The sequence below is a fragment of the Salvelinus sp. IW2-2015 genome, linkage group LG4p (genome assembly GCF_002910315.2).
Source record: "Salvelinus sp. IW2-2015 linkage group LG4p, ASM291031v2, whole genome shotgun sequence".
Taxonomy (NCBI): domain Eukaryota; kingdom Metazoa; phylum Chordata; class Actinopteri; order Salmoniformes; family Salmonidae; genus Salvelinus; species Salvelinus sp. IW2-2015.
Genome location: NC_036841.1, coordinates 14965572 through 14992402, shown reverse-complemented (window position 1 = coordinate 14992402; position 26831 = coordinate 14965572). Strand labels below are relative to the sequence as shown.

The 26831-nt window shown below is 43.8% G+C and overlaps 1 protein-coding gene across 1 annotated transcript in view; it reads left to right on the top strand.

The window, feature by feature from the left end:
- Positions 1–20763, top strand: part of rsrc1 (arginine/serine-rich coiled-coil 1) — a 179231-nt gene extending 158468 nt beyond the window's left edge. The window contains exons 8-10 of the mRNA XM_070436819.1: positions 15762–15868; positions 17262–17378; positions 20257–20763. Of these exons, the coding sequence (XP_070292920.1) occupies positions 15762–15868; positions 17262–17378; positions 20257–20349 (317 nt within the window). The 3' untranslated portion in view covers positions 20350–20763. The remainder of the gene's footprint in view (positions 1–15761; positions 15869–17261; positions 17379–20256) is intronic.
- Positions 20764–26831: the final 6068 nt, after the last annotated feature.

Here is a 26831-nt window from a genome sequence, read left to right as displayed (position 1 = left end):
TCCTGGAGAGGAGGAGAACATAGTACCCACAGGGAGAAACGGTCGTACATTTAGTGTTCTAACGTTACACCTAGCTTGAATTAGATTGCTGGTTAGTGGCTAGCCTTGCCTGTGTCTCTGGTAGTAGGCCAATCTATCTGCATTCATTTGCAATGTTTGAATTCATATTTTGTTTTAGTCAGCCGGTGTGATTCTGCCCCATTTCAATAATGTGTAGTATCCTAATGTTTTCGCTAACCTACCCTTTTTATTACACCGCACGTAAAAGTGGGCGTGCATACGGGCCACATGCGCTATCACGTCTTATAATAAATTATGGGCTCCGTATTCTAATTAAAAATAATAATTAGGCAGCTGGATAACAAACTCTCCTAATCTTCATGTGCCTCAATTTGTATCTTTGGTTGTAATAAAAAATAAAAAACAGGAAATGAGAGGAAAGTGAGAGTGGGATTGGACGGACGTTGGACGCTTTAATGTAATCTGCCTGCAAATCAAATTATTTGACCTCGAAAGCCTAACAATACAAACTCCTACCGGACTGCTGTTAAATATTTAGCATGCGCCCTGTCATGAATACAAATGTAGCGCAAATTAGAATCTACAGGCGTCTGACCCCCCTATCACACCCGGGGAGCACTGGGGCTCTTGCTGCTTTAAATGTTTTAATTACCGGGCGGGCAGGAGGATCCTGCTGCAGCACTTGAAGGACAAGCAGAGATATTCAGCACCTGGTAAACATCGGTGTTCCTGTGTCGATTATCTCCCTGCATGAAGTGTAATGTGGGAGATGCGCTGATGATGAGACACGGTGAATAACGTCAACGAATTGTCATGCACTTGTCATTTGGCCTAATGCCATGTCGCTACTGTAGGCTATACATGGTGGCTTTATTTTCCTATGAGGCTCTTCTTCCCATCATTTCGAGGGTATCTTCTGGATGCTCCGAGAAAGCATCCTGTAATTTCTATTGTGCGCTTTGACAGCATATCATTCACAGTGATTTTGATGTAAGAAAATCTGGTTTGTATTGACCTGCTATCGATCCTGGGGTGGACTCGTCACTTGTCGTTTAGCGGCAGTGCTTTGCGATGGATCGCCTTATTTGTTGTTAATATGTTCAATATCAATACAATAAGGTCTTGACCATGTTGAGGAATATTAGACTGACAGTTCGCCCGGTTTTATGTCGTTTGTTTGATTCTTGGATTAAAAAAGGTAATAAATACCGCCTTATTTTGAGTGGCCAATAATTTACGCATTTATAGGCTACAGTAGATCTAAACATTGTAAATGCTGACTTTACAGAAACAACTGACTTTACAATATCGTCGTCCATGTAGGACTATTAGCCTACTTATTCCACCGACATTTTTTTCTCCTAAATGATGTTTGATTTGGCGTCGAATTGGTGTCCACAAGTCGATTCAACGTCCTTTATTTTCTCCCCCCTCCCCATTCAGTTTTGCTGTTGGGCAACCCCGCATTGAAATTATTAGTTATGCCTGGCTTGTAAGCAGTTAATCAGAGTTATGGACCCTGGGGAAATACATTTGGCAGAAAATCAGTGTGAGAAGATTTAATTATCACGCGAGACCTTTTCCCTCAGCTGGCCCAGTGAACCCCAAAACTCCCGCGCTGCTGCAGCCAAATGTGCGCGGACGCCAGGCTTCTCCCAATTTGTTCCCGCGCGCAGTGATAAGCCAAGCAATTACTGCTTTATTGATTTTTCATCACCGAAAATTTAAAGTAGATTTTTTTTCACTCTTTGAAAAGCCATGGTGGGTGATTAAGTGAGGCCCCTTTCTACCCCCTCCATCCTTCCCTCTGAGGTTCAGGGGAAAAGTGGATCCGCGTAGCAAATTCTAATAACCCCGGGTCGACCCCTGTTGTTGTCGGATAATGTGATGCCACACGGCTTTCTCACTATGGGACACCCGGGGACGCAACCAAACGTCAGTGCATGGAGGGGTATCAACCGAAATGTTTAACTTGCCCTGTGAAGCAAAAAAGGAAGCAGCCCGCCAATACCTATAGTAGTGGCCTATTAGCCCACATTATCCAGATGTTGCGCGCGTGCCTCTGCTGTGCACACCACAGGTCAAGTGGATGGATGATTGACAGAACCCTTTCACCCGTGTTGATCACTAATCSTTTTACGGGTCACCCTTATCAATTACCCCGCTGTCTGTCGAGTCTGTGGAGTGATGTACCTTCACATGTCACCAAAATCACAAGAAGAACATATTGATGTTGATACCGCATTTCTGTCACTGTTTTAGACATGTATTCCTCTTTGTTGCTATCATTCAGACATTGAAAGTGAAATCCTTTCAATTAAATAAATCAGATGTGTATAATATAATTAATATGATAATAATCAATTGTCATTGGTATTCCATATTTAGTTGCTGCCCAGTTAAAGTCTACAAGTACATTATATTTCATAAGAATTTGAAATAATTGGCTAGGTCTCCCTTGTAATTAAGGTCTTTTGACTTCAACAGGATTTCTTGGAAAAATAAAGGTAAAAAAAATAAACACTAAATAATTAAACCTAAGAATGCCCTTGAATGTGATCAGAATGAGGTTTCATCTGACTGCACAGTGCCTTCAGAAAGTATTCATACCCCTTGACGTAGTCCACATTTTGTTGTTACAGCCTGAATTCAAAATATATTAAATGTATTTTTTTCTCCCACCCATCTACACACAATACCCAATGACAAAGGGAAAAATCAAATTTATTGAAAATGAAATACAAAAATCTAATTTACATAAGTATTCACACTCCTGCGTCAATTCATGTGGTGAGTCTTTCTGGGTAAGTCTCTAAGAGCTTTGCACACCTGGATTGGACAATATTTGCACATTATTATTTTTTTAATTCTTCAAACTCGCTAGATAGCTATTTTCAAGTCTTGCCATAGATTTTCAAGCTGTAACATTCAATGCCGTCTTGGTAAGCAACTCCAGTGTATATTTGGCCTTGTGTTTTAGATTATTGTCCTGCTTAAAGGTGAATTTGTCTCCCAGTATCTGTTGGAAAGCAAACTGAGACAGGTTTTCCTCTAGGATTTTGCCTGTGCTTAGCTCTATTCTGTTTCTTTTTATCCTAAAAAAAAACACCCTAGTCCTTGCCGATGACAAGCATACCTATAACATTAACAAATTAATAGATAAACAAAAAATTATGCAGCCACCACCATGTGAAGAGTGATACTATATGAAGAGTGGTACTCAGTGACGTGTTGTTGGATTTGACCCAAACATAATGCTTTGTATTCAGGACATGAAGTTCATATCTTTGCTGCGTTCTTTTGCAGTTTTCTTTAGTGCCTTAATGCAAACAGGATGCATGTTTTGGAATATTTTATTCTGTACAGGCCTCCTTTTCACTTTGTCATTTCGGTTAGTATTGTGGAGTAACTACAATGTTGTCGATCCATCCTCAGTTTTCTCCTAAACAGCCGTTAAACTCACCATTGGCATCATGGTGAATACCCGGAGCGGTTTCCTTAGTCTCCGGCAACGGAGTTAGGAACGACGCCTGTATCTTTGTAGTGACTGGGTGTATTGATACACCAAAGTCTAATTAATAACTTCACCATGGTCAGAGGGATATTCACTGTCTGCTTTTTAAAAATGTTGACCCATCTATCAATAGATGTTGACCCATCTACCCTTCTTTGTGAGGCATTGGAAAACCTCCCTGGTCCTTGTGGTTGAATCTGTGTTTGAAATTCGCTGTTCGACTGAGGGACCTTAAAGATAATTGCATGTGTGGGGTACAGGGATGAAGTAGTCATTCAAAAATCATGTTAAGCACTATTATTGCACACAGAGTGAGTCCATGCAACTCATTATGTGACTTGTTAAGCACATTTTTACGCCTGAACTTATACAGGCTTGCCATAACAAAGGGGTTGTTAAGACATTTAATCTTATCATTTTTAATTCATTTGTAAAACAAAATATATATATAAAAAATAATAACACACACAAAAAAGAGAAATTCAAGGGGTGTGAATACTTTCTGGAGGCATTGTGTGTGCCGTTATATGGACCCCTAGAGGACGGAGTGGTAGGACCTGTCTGTGTCTGGACAGGGTCACACTCACATTGAGAAGTATGCAGGCGCAGGATGGCGCACGCACGCTGCTGCTGCTGCTGGGGGAAATCTCCCTGGGTGGCAGCCAGCCATGTGGCCCTCTAAAGTTTTTATTGTCAGACAGAGTTCATAGACGAGCCTGGAGGCGGGTCTTGTTTTTCTACCCTGTATAAAAGTGTGTGTGTTTGTAAATGCATGTAGATGCCATTGCTCCGGTCGGGTTTCAAGGTGGGAAAGGGGTTTCCTGGGACAGGGTTAAAGTGTGTGTGTGTGTGTGTGTGTGTGTGTGTGTGTGTGTGTGTGTGTGTGTGTGTGTGTGTGTGTGTGTGTGTGTGTGTGTGTGTGTGTGTGTGTGTGTGTGTGTGTGTGTGTGTGTGTGTGTGTGTGTGTGTGTGTGGGCGGGGGGCTCATTCGCACCTCATCAAGATGTAACCGGTGGTCCCAGACAAGACTGAAGGGGCTGTGGGGGACAAGGTCTGGGGGTGGTAGAGCAGACCACTACGGCTGGGATAGGGTGACACTGGGTGACATGTAGAGGGGAAGGTTCACAGCCAGGGCTTCGCAGGGCCAGGGCCACCCCCAGACCTGGCTAGGGAGGGAGGGTGTGAATGAGTGACTGGGCTAATATGATATGTTCTGACACTCTTCTGTCAGTTTTCTCCTCGAAAGCAGAGAGAAGGGAACCTCCGTTTTATGGTTGTCATTCCATCCAGAGGTTGTTTCACTTTAGATATTGAAGAGTTTAATATTTTAGATTATTATTATTTTWAAAAAAATCTGAAATGAAAATGATTTACAAACGACTCACACACACACGAACACTCACACAGGCACATTAGTTAGTTGAGTATCATCTATATTCGCAATATGCTTAGGTTCACAATCCGCTTAGGTTGTTCAGGTAACAGTTTGGTCTAGTGGGACACGTACTTGCTTCGACTGACAATTGAATTGTCATTTGAAAATTGACCCTTTTTACCACTGAAATAGGAACTCATCATTCCTAAAGCCCAGTTGCTTGAATGCGTTATGAGGTCAGTGTTTTTCTGTGTTTCTGTCGTAAGTCCTACTTCAATAAGGTAAAGTGCAGGGTGATGCCGGTAAGGTAATCTATTAAGCGTCTAAGTTTATTAGGCTAAGAGGGGTCGGGGGGGAGTGGCACATGTTTAATTACCAGCCCCCCACCCAGGACCCACACATACCCCTCATCATGGCCATGAATTTTCGCTAGCTGAGACGGTCCAAAGGAGATCCTGAATCTGGCTACATAGAACCAGCCAGAGCCGCCTCAGGTTTGGAGAGGGAGAGAGGGAGGAAAACGGGTGAAAATAGAGAAAGGAAATCAATTATGGGGTGGGGGGGTTTAGACGTCAACAAGGCTGTTGACGTCTAAACCAGTGTTTGTGTGTGTGTGTGTGTTTGTGTGTATATGTTGTTTTCCTGGATTCTTGATTACATCATTTTCATTTTAAAGACCGTGCTCCAATTAAGTAATTAGTTGCCCAGGTGTTTCTTTAATTTCCGGATCTGTTCTTAAAAAACATGCTGAGCAGACATGCTGACCAGACCAGGACGAGAAAGTGAAGAGCACTGCACCCCCCCAAATCACTCACTCACTCTCTATCTCACACACACACTTGCGTATACACACACACACACACGTGCACATACTCACACGCTAGCAGTGCACACTTACACACACATCGTGTTCAAATCACTTTATCAATTAAATATACTGGTAAAATGTAGCTTATTTCTCATAAAGGGTTTTACTCCATGTCTCGATTAAAGCTGGACTGCGGTTGAAACATGCATTTGAATCAGCCATTAAGCAAGATAATCATATTTGAACATTACAATAAAATAATAATATTTTACTATTGCACTCCCACATAATGCACATGCACTAAAAAACATTCATACACACAGAGAGGGTCTGGTCGTGAAGTCGTCACGGTTCAGGCTGTGAAAGCTTCACATTTTAGTGGCACGCCGTGATACAGCACAGACACTGGCTGTCTGCTGACACCCTCAACCTACAGACACACACAGACAGGGAGTCACACACACACACACACACACACACACACACACACACACACACACAAACCTGTCTTTAGTTAACCCACAGTGCAGTCTGCACCCCTCACCCACATATCCCACCCTCCTTATCCGCCCCATCTAACACCCACCCAGCTTGACAGTGCACTGGGCAGGGTAAGTGGACAGATCTAAAAACCCACTTCCTTTCAGGGTAAGTAGAAGGCTTGTGGCTCAAATATTAGGGCTGCGTCTTAAATAACCGCCTATTTCTATTTATTGCACTACCCATAGACACACACACACACACACAAACCTGTCTTTAGTTAACCCACAGTGCAGTCTGCACCCCTCACCCACATATCCCACCCTCCTTATCCGCCCCATCTAACACCCACCCAGCTTGACAGTGCACTGGGCAGGGTAAGTGGACAGATCTAAAAACCCACTTCCTTTCAGGGTAAGTAGAAGGCTTGTGGCTCAAATATTAGGGCTGCGTCTTAAATAACCGCCTATTTCTATTTATTGCACTACCCATAGGGCTCTAGTCAAAAGAAGTGCAATATAGGGCATGGTGTCATTTGGGACGCAGCCTGGGAGCACTGTAATGCGGTCTCTTGTGACTCTAGCACTGCCATTTGAATGTGTCGTGAAAATAGGACGTTTTGAATTTGTATTTGACATCTTTAATAACCAGATAAATATAGGTATTGCTGTCTGTCTCCATGTGCTGTTTCTGTGTACAGTCGTGGCCAAAAGTTTTGAGAATGACACAAATATTAATTTTCACAAAGTCTGCTGCCTCAGTTTGTATGATGGCAATTTGCATATACTCCAGAATGTTATGAAGAGTGATCAGATGAATTGCAAAGTCCCTCTTTGCCATGCAAATGAACTGAATCCCCAAAATGATTTCCACTGCATTTCAGCCCTGCCACAAAAGGACCAGCTGACATCATGTCAGTGATTCTCTCGTTAACACAGGTGTGAGTGTTGACGAGGACAAGGCTGGAGATCACTCTGTCATGCTGATTGAGTTCGAATAACAGACTGGAAGCTTCAAAAGGAGGGTGGTGCTTGGAATCATTGTTCTTCCTCTGTCAACCATGTTTACCTGCAAGGAAACACATGCCGTCATCATTGCTTTGTACAAAAAGAGCTTCACAGGCAAGGATATTGTTGCCAGTAAGATTGCACCTAAATCAACCATTTATCGGATCACCAAGAACTTCAAGGAGAGCGGTTCAATTGTTGTGAAGAAGGCTTCAGGGCGCCCAAGATAGTCCAGCAAGCGGCAGTACCGTCTCCTAAAGTTGATTGAGCTGCGGGATCGGGCACCACCAGTACAGAGCTTGCTCAGGAATGGCAGCAGGCAGGTGTGAGTGCATCTGCACGCACAGTGAGGCGAAGACTTTTGGAGGATGGCCTGGTGTCAAGAAGGGCAGCAAAGAAGCCACTTCTCTCCAGGAAAAACATCAGGGACAGACTGATATTCTGCAAAAGGTACAGGGATTGGACTGCTGAGGACTGGGGTAAAGTCATTTTCTCTGATGAATCCCCTTTCCGATTGTTTGGGGCATCTGGAAAAAAGTTTGTCCGGAGAACATCAGTCCTGTGTCATGCCAACAGTAAAGCATCCTGAGACCATTCATGTGTGGAGTTGCTTCTCAGCCAAGGGAGTGGGCTCACTCACAATTTTGCCATGAATAACACAGCCATGAATAAAGAATGGTACCAACACATCCTCCGAGAGCAACTTCTCCCAACCATCCAGGAACAGTTTGGTGACAAACAATTCCTTTTCCAGCAAGATGGAGCACCTTGCCATAAGGCAAAAGTGATAACTAAGTGGCTCAGGGAACAAAACATCGATATTTTGGGTCCATGGCCAGGAAACTCCCCAGACCTTAATCCCATTGAGAACTTGTGGTCAATCCTCAAGAGGCGGGTGGACAAACAAAAACCCACAAATTCTGACAAACTCCAAGCATTGATTATGCAAGAATGGGCTGCTATCAGTCAGGATGTGGCCCAGAAGTTAATTGACAGCATGCCAGGGCGGATTGCAAAGGTCTTGAAAAAGAAGGGTCAACACTGCAAATATTGACTCTTTGCATCAACTTCATGTAATTGTCAATAAAAGCCTTTGACATTTATGAAATGCTTGTAATTATACTTCAGTATTCCATAGTAACATCTGACAAAAATATCTAAAGACACTGAAGCAGCAAACCTTGTGGAAATTAATATTTGTGTCATTTTCAAAACTTTTGGCCACGACTGTATGAATGATTGTTGTGTTTTGTGTGGGTCCCAGAAAGAGCAGCTATCGCTAAAGTCACAGCTAATGGGGAATTCACATTGAAACAAATAATAGGTGTTGCATTATCAAATGCAAATCTCTGACTGTGGCAATTGACTGATAAACTCATGGGTACACTCGCAATGGCTGCCTGGTATTGTAATGCAATAATTTCCACGGTATTTAACAGTGTTTTATCAACTGATGCTGGATTGCCATGGTAATGTAGAATGTTCATTCAAATAATACTAACTGATGTGGCTCATGCAATGGAATGTATTTTTTGTAATGTCAGTTGAGTTGACTTGACAAATCACAGCACAGATTGAAGGGTACACCTCCTGCTTTTACTTGCTGGCATGGGTACCCACAAAATGGCTGCCAGTACACCCATCATGCCACCATTGACTTGAATGGAGACACCCTTTATATTAATTCTTATTTGTATGCAGAGAAGTGAGTGTGAAAAGTGTGTGTGCAACATGGCATCATTCTATATCTATCTGATCCCAAGGTCTATAGCCATAACAGACTGCACTGCAGACAGGTGTGGAGTGTCACCCCACTGATTATAGGGGTTGATTGAGGAGAGAGAGGGATGATGGGAAATTAGAAATAGAGATGTTGGAGGAGATAGGAGGTGCTGGGCGCGTGGCGGCGGTGTCTGCCTGTCATTAGGCTCTGTGTTAGGGTAATTCATTCATTATTGGTCCCTTTATTGAGTGAAGAGTGGAGATGATGCGTATCTCTCTAGGAGACATCGGCGAGGCCAGGACGCACAAGGTGTCTGTCCACAGCTGCTCTGACTAGGACACTGGCTGTCAATATGGGGTCACGTACTCAGGAAAAATTCTGGCCCGGAGATCATCCTTCCAACCTTCAACCATCCGTACATCCATCCATCTTAAACCCTACTGAAAATGTAGGCTACACATAAAAAACATTGAAAAGACGAGATTGTATTAATAGCAATGTCATTTAAACACATTTGTGCTTCAGGTAAAACTCAGGGCTCAGGAGAGGGCTGTCATAGTCTTTCTTGTTGCTGTTCACTTTGTATTGTATTGTGATACTTTAGGTTATCAGAGTGAGCTTTGGGTTTAGTATAGAGGGGATCCCCTGAGTCGCTAGTGGGGCTCCCAGATTTACACAGAGGTCGGTGGTCATGATTGGTGTATGTGGGACATTAGTGTTGTGACAAGCGACTTCAGGGGTCACACTGAAAATGACAGTGATCAAGGAGAGGGTCCACCCAGGGCAATTGACACAGTGATAAGGATTTTAGGACCATGGGGACTTGGCACGCGTCGCTTACGTATTTACGGGGCGCGTGTGTTTTGAGGAGGGGATGCTTGGTTGATAAGGAGCTGTGTGTGTGTGTGGTCCCATGGGGACCCTGCGATGCGGCTGTGGCAGCATCATTAGAACAGCTCGGCCACCTGCTGTGGTACTGGGCGGTCCCCTCCCTTGGACATCTGGCCCAGGCTGCCAATGTGTCTCCCTGGTATGACCCCCAAAACCCCCAGCCACAGGGGCCAGCATGACGTGTTAGCATGCATAGCACGGCAGCACTGTAGATCACAAGACATCACACAACAGCACCCGACGGCAGCATGCTCTGTCACGACACAACAGTTCAACGTAACACAGCACAGCTCGGCACAACGTAAGACAACTTGTCAGACAACACAGCACAGCAAAACAGTACACATCACATAAGAGCATATAACAACACAACGAAACAAATCAGATCACAGTACAGTTCAACATAGCACATAACACAGCTCAACACAACACAATATCTGGCTTATGTCTCACCCCTGAGTTGGGTTATCAAGTGTATGGGTGATCGCTCTCTAGAGGACAAACAGCTTTGTAGCACTCTATTATGGGACAGCTTGCACACATACCCCTCTTTTTTCCAATAATGTTTCTTGGAATGCAATGATAGTCAAATCATCTCTATGTGGCTCATATAATGATGGGTTGAGTCAACTTGCACTGGTTTTTATCTGCTGTTATTTACCCATCTGATGTTATTTTCTCCGTGTTACTCTTTCTGTTTCTCTCCCATCTCGCTTGCTACCACTGTCTTTTTTCCCTTGCTTTCTCTATCCAACTCCCTCTCCTCCCCTCATTGAGATCTCATTTGTCAAGGCCGGGAGCAGCAGACAGGCAGCAGGGTATTAGTTATGCAAATATTGACGTGCCGCTTTGGCCTGGTAGCTATCAATTGAAATCAGCAAATCGATGGGCCTAATAGCTCCTCATTACGCACTTGATGCATTTTCAGGGCTAGCATCAGAAGCTGTCAGCGCGCCGTAATCAATGCAGTCCAGAACTATTACCTGACCACCGGGCCAGACACCTTTTTAATAACCCCGCCTTTGTTTCTGTTTCTGCTTTTTCTCTGGGCAGCGATGGGCTGGCTAAGACTGTGTTTTAAGATTTACTGAGCGATCTGTGCGGAGGTAAATACCTGCAGGTAGCACTCACGTGTGCGTTCACACACATTACTAACACACACACAATGGCTTTGGTTGACGCTGATGAAGAGCTAAGCTAAATCACTGGGGGTTCACTTTGAGGGAACAGTCCCAAACAGACAGGGCCAGATGGATAGATAAAACATGTGTCTTTTAGTGGAAATGCTGGTTAATGGATTTTAAGATTATATTGAATTGATATGTATCCTCATGCATAAACTCAGTTCGGGCAGATATATGAAAATTGTACAGTTGACCTGGTTTTGCTCCTCTGTTGCTTTATTTCAATAATCGGACATTTGGTTTGAATGTGGATTTTTGGGTTAGTGATAACTTGATGTTTTCGGACTGAGAAGATCAGTGTTCATCCAATTTGGTTTGAACTTATTCCTAGACCCAGTCATGTATTAAACAACATGTTTAGGCCTCAAGAAGAAGCACTTTGATGCGTAAGGAAGTGCTACAGTCAATGCCCCCTAGCGCTGAATGAAACTAACCGTTTGATGCCAAGTGATCCGTGTGTTCAGTGTACTTAGCTTAGCGCGAGGTTACGCAAACAACAATAGCAACACACAGGTAGGCCAAGACCCACAGGGGATCCACCAATAGGAACATAGCTGCTCCGGTTGCTCTGTTATCCTGGCGTACAGGTAGGGAAGGTGGTAAACAGAGGTGAGTAAAAGTGTGTGTACAGTATCTGTGTATGTCTCTCTGTGTGCATGTGCATGACTGTGTGTGTACATCTGCGCGTGTGTGTGTTGGCGGGTTGTGGCAGGGATAAATCATTGGAGGCGAGGGTTATTGGAAATGCAGGGAGATGAAAGACTGAAGAAGCCAGTAATTGCCTTAAAGATCAGACTACAAAGCATTACTTTAGATTTTACTAGGCCAGCCTGCAACAAAAGAGCGGGTAATTTATGAGCTCAGTGTAAAAGAATAGCATAATTGCATTAAAAATGTATGATAATGAGCCCTAAAATGGGGAAGGTGGTTATTATGAAAGTTTGTATTCATCTTCCGCAGCTTGACTGATGGCTAGTGGCTTGATTAATGCCTTAATTTCTATCAATTAGCGAGCCAAAAAAAATCGAATGCGAGGCGATCCCCTAAATTGAGCATTGAATTACATATTTTACTGCAGCGCTAAGAGGGAGGAGGGGGGCAGGGGGCTCTGGCACTCACTGGAGCCGGGACACTGATGAGGGAGGTTGTGTGTTTCTGTCTGGCTGTCTTTTGCCGTATGTACTGTACATGCAATTTCTTTAATGGTGTTACGCTGCGGTGTTTGTGTTAATGCCGTGTTATTTTATGAAACAACAGGGGTCTTGCTATGGACCGACAGTACCATGTAGGATCATTCCCAGTGGTAGCGCCAGCCATCCCAACCGAAGCCAGCTCTACTCTGTCCAATTACATCCGCCATGTCAACAGTAGTCAAATTTGCCGTTTTTCCCGCTCACCTTTTTTATTTCTTATTTTAATGTCACCATTAGGGTGGTCTTTGCTTGTCTTACCGCAAATATAACTCCAAAGCACCTTTGAATATACTTTTAATTTGTGACCGACCTCGACACAACGTACATTTCGTTTCTCTTATTTATTTGCCCGGGCAAAATGAGTGCCGTCGTAATTTAGCTTGCGAGGTATGCGCTCAATTACTGGAATTAATCATTAGCAGCAATATATTCAGCTCTCGCTGTTACTGATTGACACAAGGATTGACAAACGGTCTGGCACTGTAAAAATCTGTAGTAAAACAGCGCTATCCTCTGTTTGGATTCTGTCACTGCAGCAGAAACGCCATCTTGCTCGCTCTCTCTCTCTCTCTCTCTGACACACACGCACACACACACTTTCTGTCCCGGATGGCTCAGGAAATCTGCTTTCTTTCATTGGTGTTACTGATTTTCTCTCCTCTCCACCTTCTTAATCAATGAAGTAGACAAACAGCTATTTTGAGGGCACAATACGCTATTGATTCCAGGTTGCTCATCAGGATGCTGTTGGACTAATTTTGGTAATGAGTTTGCAAGTGTTTTCTGCCCATCCCACACACTTAACACACACACATGCACATACACACACAGCCTAAGAGGCAGATCAATCACTAACCATTATTAAGCTCATTATAACCAGTGAATACAAGGATGAAAAATGTAAGGACTCTCAATATGGTCCAGTGTATTGATCTTTCTGGTTTGACACCCCAACAGGTCACTCATAATGGTAGTAAGACCATTTTAAAGGCCTACTTCACTGTTTACAGCCATTTTTGGATGGATAACTGCATGGAGAATCATACTGCAGTTGAATGAAAATATTGAGCTGAAAAATGCATAATAAAAAGTCAAATTAAAAATTAAAAGTCATAAATATACAGTTCTGATGGTAATGATGGCTTTTCTACTGAGCCGGCTGGTGAAATGAACACAATGAACAGGAGGTTACGTAGACAACATGTCAACACATCTCTGAGGAGTGTATACGGGACAATGTCAATAAAGTTGTTTCAAACAGAAATGTCAGTGGTACATTGAAGGCATTCTTTCTAGTCTTTTCCTGTCTCTTTATGTCCCCCTCTCGCTTCTCTCTGTCTTTCTCTCATCGTTGACAGACGAGCTCTGCCAGTAATGTGGGGACAATCGAGTCGCACCGCTAAATTAATTAGCCGGATGATGTGTCAATATTAACTTTGACCTCCCTGCTCTCCACTACGCTGCTCGGCCGGCGCGGGTATTGATTTTTGTCTGGTCTGTTATCTGCTCTCGGACTTCTCTCTCAAAGTCCATTATTTTTAATTTTTCTGTGAAATACATATCTTTCCCCACTGACATCTGTCAAACCGCATATGGAAGTAATTTTATCTACCAATAATGTGTTTGTCAAAAAGTATGAGGCTTTAATGGATTCCGTGAGCCTCGTCCGTCCACTTTGTCACCTGCTCGAAAGGGCTGTCAATGATATATCTGGGCAGATAGGGTGGGAGGGGGCTAAGGTGAGTGTGTGTGTGTGTGTCCTTTATTAAGACTGTTACCTCAGAGTGCGGAGGGTGAATTCATCGATCACTGATTGAAAAAACGGGATTCATGGTTGACCAGTTGACGGATTTGACTCTCCTTCAAACTTGGACACACACATACGCGCACAATACTCCTGATGATGCTGTGGCTGTCATGTGAAGGACAGGCCACAGTCTTCAGAAGGATATTGGGCCGGCGCTCCCGTTCTCCATCTTGCTGCACATTCATGGTAATAACTATTTTTGGAGACGCCACATCTATTTTTCTTGCTCCTCTTCTCCTCACGTCACAAGACGTACTGTCATGGATCGAAGGCTTAATTCCACTTGTCAGTCAGTTGTCCAATTATCCCAGTAAATAAAAATGGAAACAAAGTTTGTTTGAACAACATTGTCCTCCTATTTTGTTACTTTTACCTCACTGTGTGTGTGTGCACGCGTGCGTGCCTGCAGTGTGGACTGAGGCAAAAATTGAGACGTGTGTGTGTGTTGCTGTGCCACTCACATTTACCCAATGAGAACCAGAACAAATATGAATCTATTCATTAAACACGCGCCCCAGAAAGATATGTTGTGACAACGTCTTTGTGGCAGTTAATGGATGCATTTCATTCCTGTCATTAGCTCAAAACGGTGCATCTTCGGTGTGTGTGAGTGTATTTGTTTGTGTGAGTGTGTGTATTTGTCCGTGTGTGTGTTCTAGTGCGCACTCGATTTTACGCATCTGTGTTATTCATTGTGAGCCATTACAACCCACACCTGTTCATTGAAACTCTTTAATTTCCCTACAAGGTACTGTAGTCGCAGCTTCTGTTATTGAAGCATATGCAGACTCACTTGAGGTCTCTCTCTGTGCACCTCTCTCTTCTCCATGGAACTCAGACAGGAGTGTCTCTCAGATTGACAGCTAGATAGATGGAAGTGTGCAGGGGAGGATAAAAGGATAGGCAAGCGAGGGATGAATATTGACTGATTGGTGGAGAGATTGACAGGCGAAAGAAGAAAAGTATTGTTCAGACTCTTACAGTTCCTACCTTTCCAGACACACGTTCATAAATCAAAAATGTGCCTTCCGCCTACGTCTTTTTAATTTGATGCCTAAAATTTTGATTTATTTAGATTTTTTACACTTTAAATAGTTTCATTGTAAGAGAATCGGCTGTGCTTACTGAGATTTGCTTAAAGGGGGAATCAACAGTTGAAACAATAACATAGCGGACACCCCACCTCTGTTTTGGTTAACAGCTGAGGGATGGGCCTGGTGAAATGAAACTACTCTTAATTTCATAGACAGGGCTTTTGAGGCAATGACTGATCATCCAATATATCACAATTACAGCTTTCCTAAATATACTGTGGTCCTCAGGTACATCCCAAAAGCACTACTTTTGGCCCATAGGGCTCTGGTCAAAGTAGTGCACAATATAGGCAATAGGGTGCCATTTGGGACTGATCAACCTTCTCTGTTGTTTGTTTGTCTTCTTTCATGGAGGTAGGCCCCAGCCCTGACCCCTGTCAAGACCCCCTATCTAATCTCTCCTTTAAAATAATACAGAGATTTGGTCACATCAGAGATTTCTTAGCAGGTGCCAAAGAGCATTACTACCAGAGAACCTGGCCATCAACCTGGAGTCAAGCATCCTAAATGTAATTGGTTCACTTCCCCTGATGTCCCTGCTGTGTCAACGTGACTCGAGGGCGGCTAACAAATCCCAGTGTGTGTGACCTCTCCCCCCTGCTAACCTCTTCCTCCTCTCTCTCTCTCTCTCTCTCTCGCTCTTTTTCTGTGTTTCTGTTTCCAGAGGGGACGTCGCTGGCGGAGCAAGTGCGAAGGATAAAGGACATTGAGGCCATTGAGAGCGAATCCTTTGTTCCCCAGGCTTTCAAATCATCCCGAGACGGTGTCAAGGTGCGTTTTCTCTCTCTCCTTCTCTGTTCACTTCTTTCACTCTCTTATTTGATTTTTTCCCTCCCCCCTCCAGTTTTTATTCCATCTGTCCGAGGGCGGCTCCCGCACCCAAATTAAACCATTCCCATTCAATGCCGTTTGCTCCATCCGTTTGTTCAAGAGGAGAGAGGGGGCCTGCCGGGACTGTTTTTTTGATCTACTTGGCCGCCACAAAAGCCACTGCGGCGGGCCTCTGTCCCTCGCCCTCTCTCTCTCTGTCTCCACAGACACAGCGGCAGAAGCACAGAAGTCATTATTGAAATGCTCCTGCCTGAGAAAACGTGGAGGATATTAGATTTGTTGGCAATCATTGCCGATCCTGGGAGGGTTAGGACTAAAGGTGACAGTCCAAGTGGAGCGGGTTGATAGATTACACCCGGCACTGGGACCGGGACCTGTGTCTATCGCTCTGTGTGCTGTTGCTCTTTCTTTATCTCTCTCGTTCACTCATCACGGCTCTACCTGGCCCGTGTAAGTGGTGTGACAGGAAAAGGGACGCGATAGATTATAGTTGAATGCACTGATTGTAAGTCGCTCTGGATAAGTGCGTGTGCTAAATGACCAAAGTTTAAATGTAATTGAGGTACTTCTTGTAGTTAAGGGTCCTCAGCTCAGAAGCGCAGTCCCTAACTGGAGGCTCCCAAAGGCCAAACACCTGCAGCCCTCTCCAGTTAGCACTCAATTATCCACCGATGTACACCCGGCATCTTCAAATAGAGGCCCTAATAAAATAATGAGGATACAGGGTGTAAGTCAAGTTCTAACCCCCTTCCATCCCCACTCGGGTGAGAATTTTCCATCAGGCTCCACACGCACGCACATACACCCTCCTCAGTTTTAGGTTTTATTTATTCACGCCAAAGAAAAGAAGTGAAAGATAAAACAGTACAGATTTTTTTTAAAGGATAAAAACGGTGCCCCTCCCGGCTGCAGGAAGTGAATGTGTTAAACAAAGTTGCGCTCACACACACAGCTCAGAAGACCCAGTTAGTACTTCAGACCTATACTCACACTGCCATCTTCTGGCCAAACACAAAACTGCATTTGCTGGATTTGTCATTCCTCTGCACTAGTGTTCTAGCTTGTTTATGCAAGCAGCACATTTGCTGTTCTTGTCAGAAAATTTGATGATTTGACACTACTATACCATGTGATTGATATGTGTCATCCGACTTGGTGTGATGTAGAATTCCAAAATTCTGGTTACTTTCCCAAAATTCCTAGGTTTCCCAGAAATGCAGACTAGAAGATTCCTGGAATGTGGAGGGAATAAGCAGGAAGTCTAGAATCCCCTAACCAGGATATCAGCCCTTGTGTAATGTTAGATCAATTGTTATTCTGTATGTGTTTTTAGACCGAGTCAGTGAAAGTCGAGCAGGAACCGGATGACCCACCTCTGCTCCTTCCAGACATCAGCTCTCTACCTACCACAATCCGCTACAACGACAGCGACACACTAGCACACCCCAGTGTAAGTTCTCCCCTATCACAACACCCGCACTCTTTTCTGATTGGGACACACAAATGCACACACACAGAGGAATATGAAAGGTTACTGAAGTATTGCAAGATTGTCTCAGGGTGTTGGGCCCACTTATCACCCACACATGTCCCCTCAGAATCTTTCACACACACACACACACCTCACGACAATCAAACATTTCCATCCACACAGAGTCAGGCCTTAGAATAGGAAATGAAGCTTAACTTTAACCCCCCCTCTCCTTGGAAGAGCTGTGTGGAGTCATTTATCTCCCCGCGGGGGAAAGTGAGTTAGCCCTGACACATACAGATCAAGCCTACGACAGCCTGATCTATGGCAGCAATATGCCCCAGGCGGGGGAGAGCCAATCAGGAATAATGATTCCCCATTACCCCTACTGTAGATACTGTCATCGCAAACTCGTTACTGCTGCGACTCCCCAGAACCTGGGCCATGGGGGTGAGGGGGGGGGGACTGATCTAGTCATCGTGTCGAACCCTAGATAACACACGGCGAACGGTGTACACCCCATACTGTGGTTTAGGCCGTGTGTGTGTGTGTGTGTGCGTCGTCGTGTTTAAGGCGAGAGATGAGTGATTTACAAGGCCATTACACACCAGACACTGCATATTTAGCTCTCCTAAGCTATCAGACTCACGTTGGATAAATCAAACGTCATTATATACACACAGAGACAATGGATATGAAGAGATGGAGGTGATCTGTCTTTTGAAGGGGTTTTCTTTGTCAGGCGGCCCGTGCTCTGACATGCTGCAGTGGATCTTTAGGGTGTCTTTAACCTCCAAATTGTAGAAAACAATAGAAACCTGCACTTACATTTGCCTTAAGTGAATTATGTGACCGGGTTGTAATCATATGGTTCCCTTGACAAATGTTCTCATCAAGGCAGAGAATGTAGGCCTCTTAGTATGGTTTAAAAATTCTAACAAAGGTTTTGGATAACCAGGGAATTTTGGGAAAGATACCGGAATTTTGTGTTCCTACTTCTTAGTGTGCTGCACATGATTTTCAATGGGGAAAATAAATGGTCCATTCTAGACAATAATCCATACAAAAAATCCATATACTAGACACACACACTCGCCGGACAGTTTATTAGGTACACCCATCTAGTACCGGGTCGGACCCCCCTTGGCCTCCAGAATAGCCTGAATTCTTTGCGGCATGGATTCTACAAGGTGTCGAAAAGGTTTGTTGCACTATTGGTATCAAGGGATCTAACGTGTGCCAGGAAGACATTCCCCACACAGGTATTCCACCACCAACAACCTGTACCAGGCAGGATGGGTCCGTGGACTCGTGCTGCTTACGCCAAATCCTGACTCTGTCATCAGCATGACGCAACAATTGTTCAGTTCAAAGTTGCTTGGGTCACTCGTTTTGCCCATTCTAACGTTCAATCGAACAGTAACTGAATGCCTAGATGCCTGTCTGCCTGCTTTATATAGCAAACCACGGCCATGTGACTCGCTATGAAGTGATCCATTTTCGTGAACAGGGTGGTGTAATAAATAAATAAATAATAAACTGTCCGGTAAGTGTACTTCTCTGTCACCCACCACAGCCATGCAGCCCCAGTAGTATCCCATCATGGCTAATCTGACCTAGGTTCAAAAAGTGATTTATGTTTTAAATTCTTTGAGCGTTCGTTTGAGCCTGTCCGAAGTTCCTGGTGAGAGGGGTTTGCACTTTTGGGGTTATTCCGCTGGTTGTGTACAAAACATTCATATTGAGTTGCTGGTCCATGTTGACTCCAATGCTTCCCACAGTTGTGTCAAGTTGGCTGGATGTCCTTTGGGTGGTGGAACATTCTTGATAGACAAGGGAAACTGTTGAGCGTGAAAAACACAGCAGCGTTGCAGTTCTTGACACAAACTAGTGCGCCTGGCACCTACTACCATACCCCCTTCAAAGGCACTTAAGTATTTTGTCATTCACCCTCTGAATGGCACACATATCCATGTCTCAATTGTCTCAAGGCCAAAAAACCTTCTTTAACCCGTCTCCTCCTCTTCATATACACTGATTGAAGTGGATTTAACAAGTGACATCAATAAAGAATCATAGCTTTCACCTGGTCAGTCTGTCATTGAAAAAGCAGGTGTTCTTAATGTTTGGTACACTCACTTATCCAAATTGACTTACAGCAGTGAGTGCTTATATTTTTGCGTGGGTAGCCCTCATAGGGATTCGAACCCACGACCCTGCTGTTGCTAACGCCATGTTCATACCAACTGAGCCACGTAGGACCAAGGCAGGCAAGCTAAAGGAAGCACCTTTCAATCAACACAGGTCTGTGGCTGACTCATGGTCAAGTTATGGCCATGTGCCAGGTTGGGGTCAATGCTGGGTTAGTTCAGTAGGGCCCGTGTGTCAGGCTCATGACCATTGTGGCAGGTGTGCTGCCCAGACCGGTTGGGGGGGGGGGGGCTTCACTTTGACACATCCTGTATGAAAAAGCACACTGAGCACCGGGAAGAGGTGGCACTGTATGACGGAGCACCACACCAGAGTGAGCTCAGTCAGGATCATTGCAGACGCCCATGCTCCCCCATTGCAGACACATGCACGCACGCACACACAGACACATGTACACCTTGCTCTACTGACCTAAAGTCTTCCTCTAATGTTGTATAGATTATCTGATTGTTGCACCCACTCATCCCTCACTTTCTCAACCACACATCTCCCCTCAGATTCTTTCACATGCACAAATGCACACACAGTTTTCTCCAGACCCTGTCACTCATCGCTCTAACTTTCATGTCTGGTTGTTTGTGTGTTCTGTTATTTACCCATATGTGTCTAACCAGTGTGCTTTGCTCCTTTCTGTGTTCTCCTCTAGTTGTTCCTGGACAAGGAGAAGGCCGAGGAGCTGTGGCTCAACAGGCTGATGTCCCTCCGCCAGGAGAGGCTCATGGGAAGTCCTGTGCCCTGATTGGACCAGCAGCTCCCCGGACCAATAGAATCGTCTGAACTGAGGAAACTTTGGTCCTGGACTAAATCCACCTGTCCTCACCATGAGTAGGGCCAGGAGTTTTTCCTGACCACGTGACCTGGCTCTAGTTAGTCTATCCTTGTCAGGTCACACAGTCAGGAACAACTCCCTGTTCCTAAACATAAACCTTTATAAATGTTTATTGAACCTCTCATTCACTGGACTTCCCTCAGACTTTTTGTCAAGAAACTTCTGTCTTTTTAAGAAGATTCATATATAGTTGATTTGTTTATCCCAAATGAGTTGTTGAAATGCACAGAAAATGTGCACTGTCTGTTGGATATATCAAACGTTGATAAATTGTGTTTGTGTTAAATTTGAATAAATATTCTCCCCGGTGAAGAAAAGCCTTGATTAGTAGACTGATTCCTGTTTAATAGACTGTTTGAACCTGATGTTTCTCAGTTAGGCTACAGTGCCTTCAGAAAGTATTCACACCCCTTTACTTTTTCCACATTTTGTGTTACACCTTCAATTTAAAATGGATTAAATTGAGATTTTGTTGTCACTGGCCTATACATAATAAATACCCCACTGGCCTACACATAATACCCCAATTTGCTTAACAATTCACATAATGAGTTGCATGGACTCACTCTGTGTGCAATAATAGTGTTTAACATACTTTTTGATTGACTACCTCATCTCTGTACCACACACATACAATTATCTGTAAGGTTCCTCAGTCGAGCAGTGAATTTAAAACACAGATTCCACCACAAAGGCAACGGAAGTTTTCCAATACCTTGCAAAGGGCACCTGTTGGTAGATGGGACTTTTTTTTAAAGCAGACATTGAATATCCCTTTYAGCATAGTGAAGTTATTAATTACACATTGAATGGTGTATCATTCAGTCATTACACAGGCATCCTTCCTAACTCAGTTTCTGGAGAGGAAGGAAACCGCTCAGGGAATTCACTATAATGACTTTAAAACAGTTACTAAGTTTAATGGCTGTGATAGGAGAAAACTGAGGATGGATCAATAACATTGTCAGTACTACACAATGCTAACCTAATTGACAGAATGAAATGAAGGAAGCCTGTACATAATACAAAATATTCCAAAACATGCTTCATGTTTGCAACAAGGCACTGAAGTAATACTGCAAAAAATGTGGCAAAGCAATTAACTTTTTGTCCTGAATACAAAGTGTTATGTTTGGGGCAAATCCAATACATCACATTACTGCGTACAACTCTCCATATTTTCAAGCATAACGGTGGCTGCATCATGTTATGGGTATGCTTGTAATTGTTGAGGACTGGGGAATTTTTCCAGGATAAAGAAGAAACGGACTGGAGCTAAGTACAAGCAAAGTKCTAGAGGAAAACCTGGTTCAGTCTGCTTTCCACGAGAGACTGGGAGATTAATTCAGCAGAGACAATAACCTAAAACACAAGGCCAAATCTACACTGGAGTTGCTTACCAAAAAGACAGTGAATGTTCTTGAGTGGCCGAGTTATAGTTTTGACTTAAATCTGCTTCAAAATATGTCCATTTTTTAAATGGTTGTCTAGCAATGATTTGACAGAGCTTGAAGAATTTTGAAAAGAATAATGGCCAGTGCTATCGGTGATTTATTTAGAATTCAAGGCACACTTAACCAGCATGGCTACCACAGCATTCTGCAATGATACGCCATCCCATCTGGTTTGCGCTTAGTGGGACTATCATTTGTTTTTCAACAGGACAATGACCCAACACACCTCCTGGCTGTGTAAGGACTATTTGACCAAGGAGGAGAGTGATGGAGTGCTTCATCAGATGACCTGGCCTCCACAATTACTCAACCCAATAGAGATGAGTTGGAGCGCAGAGTGAAGGAAAAGCAGCCAACAAGTGCTCAGCATATGTGGGAACTCCATCAAGACTGTTGGAAAAGCATTCCAGGTGAAGCTGGTTGAGAGAATGCCAAGAGTGTGCAAAGCTGTCATCAAGGCAAAGGGTGGCTACTTTGAAGAATCTCAAATATAAAATATATTTTGATATGTTTAACACTTTTTTGGTTACTACATTTTGGGTCTACCGTGTTGCGCAGGCACTGCATCTCAGTGCTTGAGTCGTCACTACAGACACCCTGGTTCGAATCCAGGCTGTATCACAACCGGCCGTGATTGGGAGTCCCATAGGGCGGCCCACAATTGGCCCAGCGTCGTGCGGGTTTGGCCGGTGTAGGCCGTCATTGTAAATAAGAATTTGTTCTTAACTGACTTGCCTAGTTAAATAAACGTTACACACATGGTAGCGGGGTGAAACAGGCTGAGGTCCTTGATGATCTTTTTGGTATTCCTGTGACACAGGGTGGTGCTGTAGATGTCCTGGAGGGCAGGCAGTGTGCTCCCAGTGATGCGTTGGGCTGACCGCACCACCCTCTGGAGAGCCCTGCTGTTGCGGATGGTGCAATTGGTGGTGATACAGCCCGACAGGATGCTCTCAATAGTGCTTCTGTAGACGTTTGTGAGGGTCTTACACGGAACCCAAACCCGGCTGCGCTCATGCACCATCGTGCATAAATGTATTTTGTCCCCCAACACCAAACGAGATCCCGACACGCAGGTTAAAATATCAAAACAAACTCTGAACCAATTACATTCATTTGGGGACAGGTCGGAAGCATTAAACATTTATGGCAATTTAGCTAGCTTGCTGTTGCTAGCTAATTTGTCCTGGGATATAAACATTGAGTTGTTATTTTACCTGAAATGCACAAGGTCCTCCACTGCGACAATTAATCCACACATAAAACGGTCAACCGAATCGTTTCCAGTCATCTCTCCTCCTTCCAGGCTTTTTCTTCTCTGGACTTTATATTGTGATTGGCAACTTTCATAAATTAGATGCATTACCGCCACCGACCTCGTTCGTCTTTCAGTCACCCACGTGGGTATAACCAATGAGGAAATGGCACATGGGTACCTGCGTCTATAAACCAATGAGGAGATAGGAGAGGCAGGACTTGCAGCGCGATCTGCTTCACAAATTGAACTGACTTCTATTTTAGACCTTGGCAACACAGACGCTCGTTGGCGCGTGCGAGCAGTGTGGGTGCAATAATTGAATAAAATAGATTTCTGAATTTATTTTGCAAAGCTCGCGCACGCGACGCGAGTGGTGTAGTCAGGGTATTAGGGGCCAAGCCAAATTTCTTCAGCCTCCTGAGGTTGAAGTGGCACTGTTGTGCCTTCTTCAACACGTTGTCTGTGTGCATGGACCATTTCAGATTGTCAGTGATGTGCCGAGGAACTTGAAGCTTTTCGCCCTCTCCACCCTCGCTTCTCCCTGTCGATGAGGATGGGGGCATGCTCTCTCTGCTGTGTCCTGGAGTCCACAATCAGCTCCTTCGTAGTGTTGACATCAAATGTAAGGTTGTTTTCCTGGCACCACTCCGCCAGGGCCCTCATCTCTTCCCTGTAGGCGTTCTCGTCATTGTTGGTAATCAGGCCTACCAATGTTGTGTCGTCAGCAAACTTTAGGAGATGTGTTATGACAATAAGATGGCTGTCCAGCTTCCTCAGATGTGTCAGATCTATTTTCCTTGTTCTTAATAGAGCTCTGATGACTTATAATGCTGACCTATCTGCCTGTGAGAGTCAGGTGAGTCACAGTACACAAATAGAGCCCAGCGTTCTGTGTTACTGTCTGGGCAGTGGGGTGGCTGAGGGCTGGCCAGGTCCAGACTGCCGCTCTATTTGTAGGCTGGGGCAGATGGTAGACTTGGAAAGAGATGGAGGATCGTGGTTAGCTCTCGTACTCCCAGGCCGTCCGTGTACTAGTGAAATGTCACCGTGAGCGTGAACATACCTCAAGTTTTATAGGCAAATTATTTGGAAATGTTCCCATTTTATTTTTTTCTGAATTAATTATTATTTATATGGCCTTGTATTTGTGTTTTTGTGTGCATCATGATTGCAAGTGGGTGTGTTCCCTGTCATATGCATGCTCGAGCACATATGATTTTACACGTCTGTATCTATTTTCTGTTTGTGTNATGGTAGACATAACAGGACTGGGGAAGAGATGGAGGGCCGTGGTTAGCTCTCCTACGCCCAGGCTGCCCGCGTACTAGTAAAATGTCACTGTGAGCGTGACCATACAGTTGAAGTCGGAAGTTTACATACACTTAGGTTGGAGTCATTAAAATGTGTTTTTCAACCACTCCAAATTTCTTGTTAACAAACTATAGTTTTGGCAAGTCGTTTAGGACATCTACTTTGTGCATGACACAAGTAATTTTTCCAACAATTGTTTACAGACAGATTATTTCACGTATAATTCACTGTATCACAATTCCAGTAGGTCAGAAGTTTATCTACACTAAGTTGACTGTGCCTTTAAACAGCTTGGAAAAATCCAGAAAATGATGTCATGGCTTTAGAAGCTTCTGATAGGCTAATTGACATCATTCGAGTCAATTGGAGGTGTATTTCAAGGCCTACTTTCAAACTCATTGCCTCTTTGCTTGACATCATGGGAAAATCAAAAGAAATCAGCCAAGACCTCAGGAAAAAAATTGTAAACCTCCACAAGTCTGGTTCATCCTTGGGAGCAATTTCCAAATGCCTGAGCCCTATAGAAAATTTGTGGGCAGAATTGAAAAAGCGTGTGCGAGCAAGGAGTCCTACAAACCTGACACCAGCTCTGTCAGGAGGAATGGGCCAAAATTCACCTCACTTATTGTGGGCAGCTTGTGGAAGGCTACCCGAAATGTTTGACTCAAGTTAAACAATTTGAATGCAATGCTACCAAATGCTAATTGAGTGTATGTAAACCTCTGACTTACTGGAAATGTGATGAAAGAAACAAAAGCTGAAATAAATACTTCTCTACTATTATTCTGACATTTCACATTATTAAACTAAAGTGGTGATCCTAACTGACCTAACACCGGGAATGTTTACTCTGATTAAATGTCAGGAATTGGGAAAAACTGAGTTGAAATGTATTTGGCTAAGGTGTATGTAAACTTCCGACTTCAACTGTACCTCATAATTTTAAGACTTTTATTTGCAAATTAAAGTTTTTTTCTGAGTGAATTATTATTTATGTGGCCTTGTATTTGTGTTGTGTACATCATGAGCACAAGAGGGTGTGTTCTCTGTCATATGCATACTCGAGCACTTGTGTGTGTGAGAGAGAGAGACTGCGCACGCTAGTGTGTGCATGTCTATGTTGTATGTTGAGGGTGGGCTTCAAGGGTCTGTTTGTAACTCTCAGCAGATGGTCCTCCTTACATCAGTCAGCCGCATGCTAGAGTGTCGGGTAGCAAAACCCACTCCCAGAGAGCCTGGTGTTCTTACAGTCAGCTGTTACTAAACATTTAGACAAAGGGCCACTTTTGTCAACTACAAGCAGGAGGATTCAGATTTCTGTGTGATGAGGCTACAGTAGAGGCCTTCTGACAAACACTTGACTACATGGCTTATTAATCATTAGAAGCACAGGGTTTAATGTAGGGGTTTTTAGTATACTTTTATAGTTTGTTTCATAATTTGCCTCCAGAAGAGGAGCTCGAGTTACCAGATAAACTAGAGACATTAAAATCTCCATCCTCGTCATTGAAATGTAAATGTGTTGCTTGTTTGCTTTTTATGGGCTTTCAGATTACTTTCTGTAATGAAAAGCTCTATACAAGTTTGTTTGGCCTTTTTATTTCATGGATGACTTCCTTACATTTGACCTTACGTGTGCAATGCTCCACCGTTTTCAACATTCTATCCTCAATGAGCTCGAGAAGATCCGATGATTTGATCCTGATTCGATAACCCTCGCCGCTATCATCCAATCACAATGTTTGTGCAAATTAGACGGATCGGAAAACGTTCAAACGTTGATAGAAGCGGTGAAGTAGGCAATGGAATGCAGACGTTCCATTGACCAGATTGGCGCACATTCAACAAATCCGGTCTAACAAAGTGGATATTCTTCAAATTCGTCATATCGACTCGGACTATGTATGTATATAGAAGTGTTATACCTACACAGTCCTAGTCGGTATTCACGTAATAATAAGATAATGTTGCAATGTTTTARGTGAATACCGACTAGGACTGTGTAGGTATAATACTTTTTTATGCACACATAGTCCGAGTCAATATTCACGCAATAATAAGGAATTCCCTCGACCATGGTGGACAACCATCTTCCAGGAGAGCTAATAGGTGTGCAGGCTTTTATTCCTATCCCTCTCAAACAAACCACATTTTAGAAATGAGCTGCTCAACCGGACCTTGATAAACAGACTCTGATGTGTTTGAGCAGGGCTTGAACWAAAGCCTGCACACCCAGTAGCTCTCTAGACTGAGGGTTGACCATGTACTGTATGTTTAATATAGTTGCTTAACAGATATTCTACTTTGTGGGGGGTTAAGTACCTTGCTCAATAACAGGAGATGGTACTGTACATGGGATCAGAGAGCAG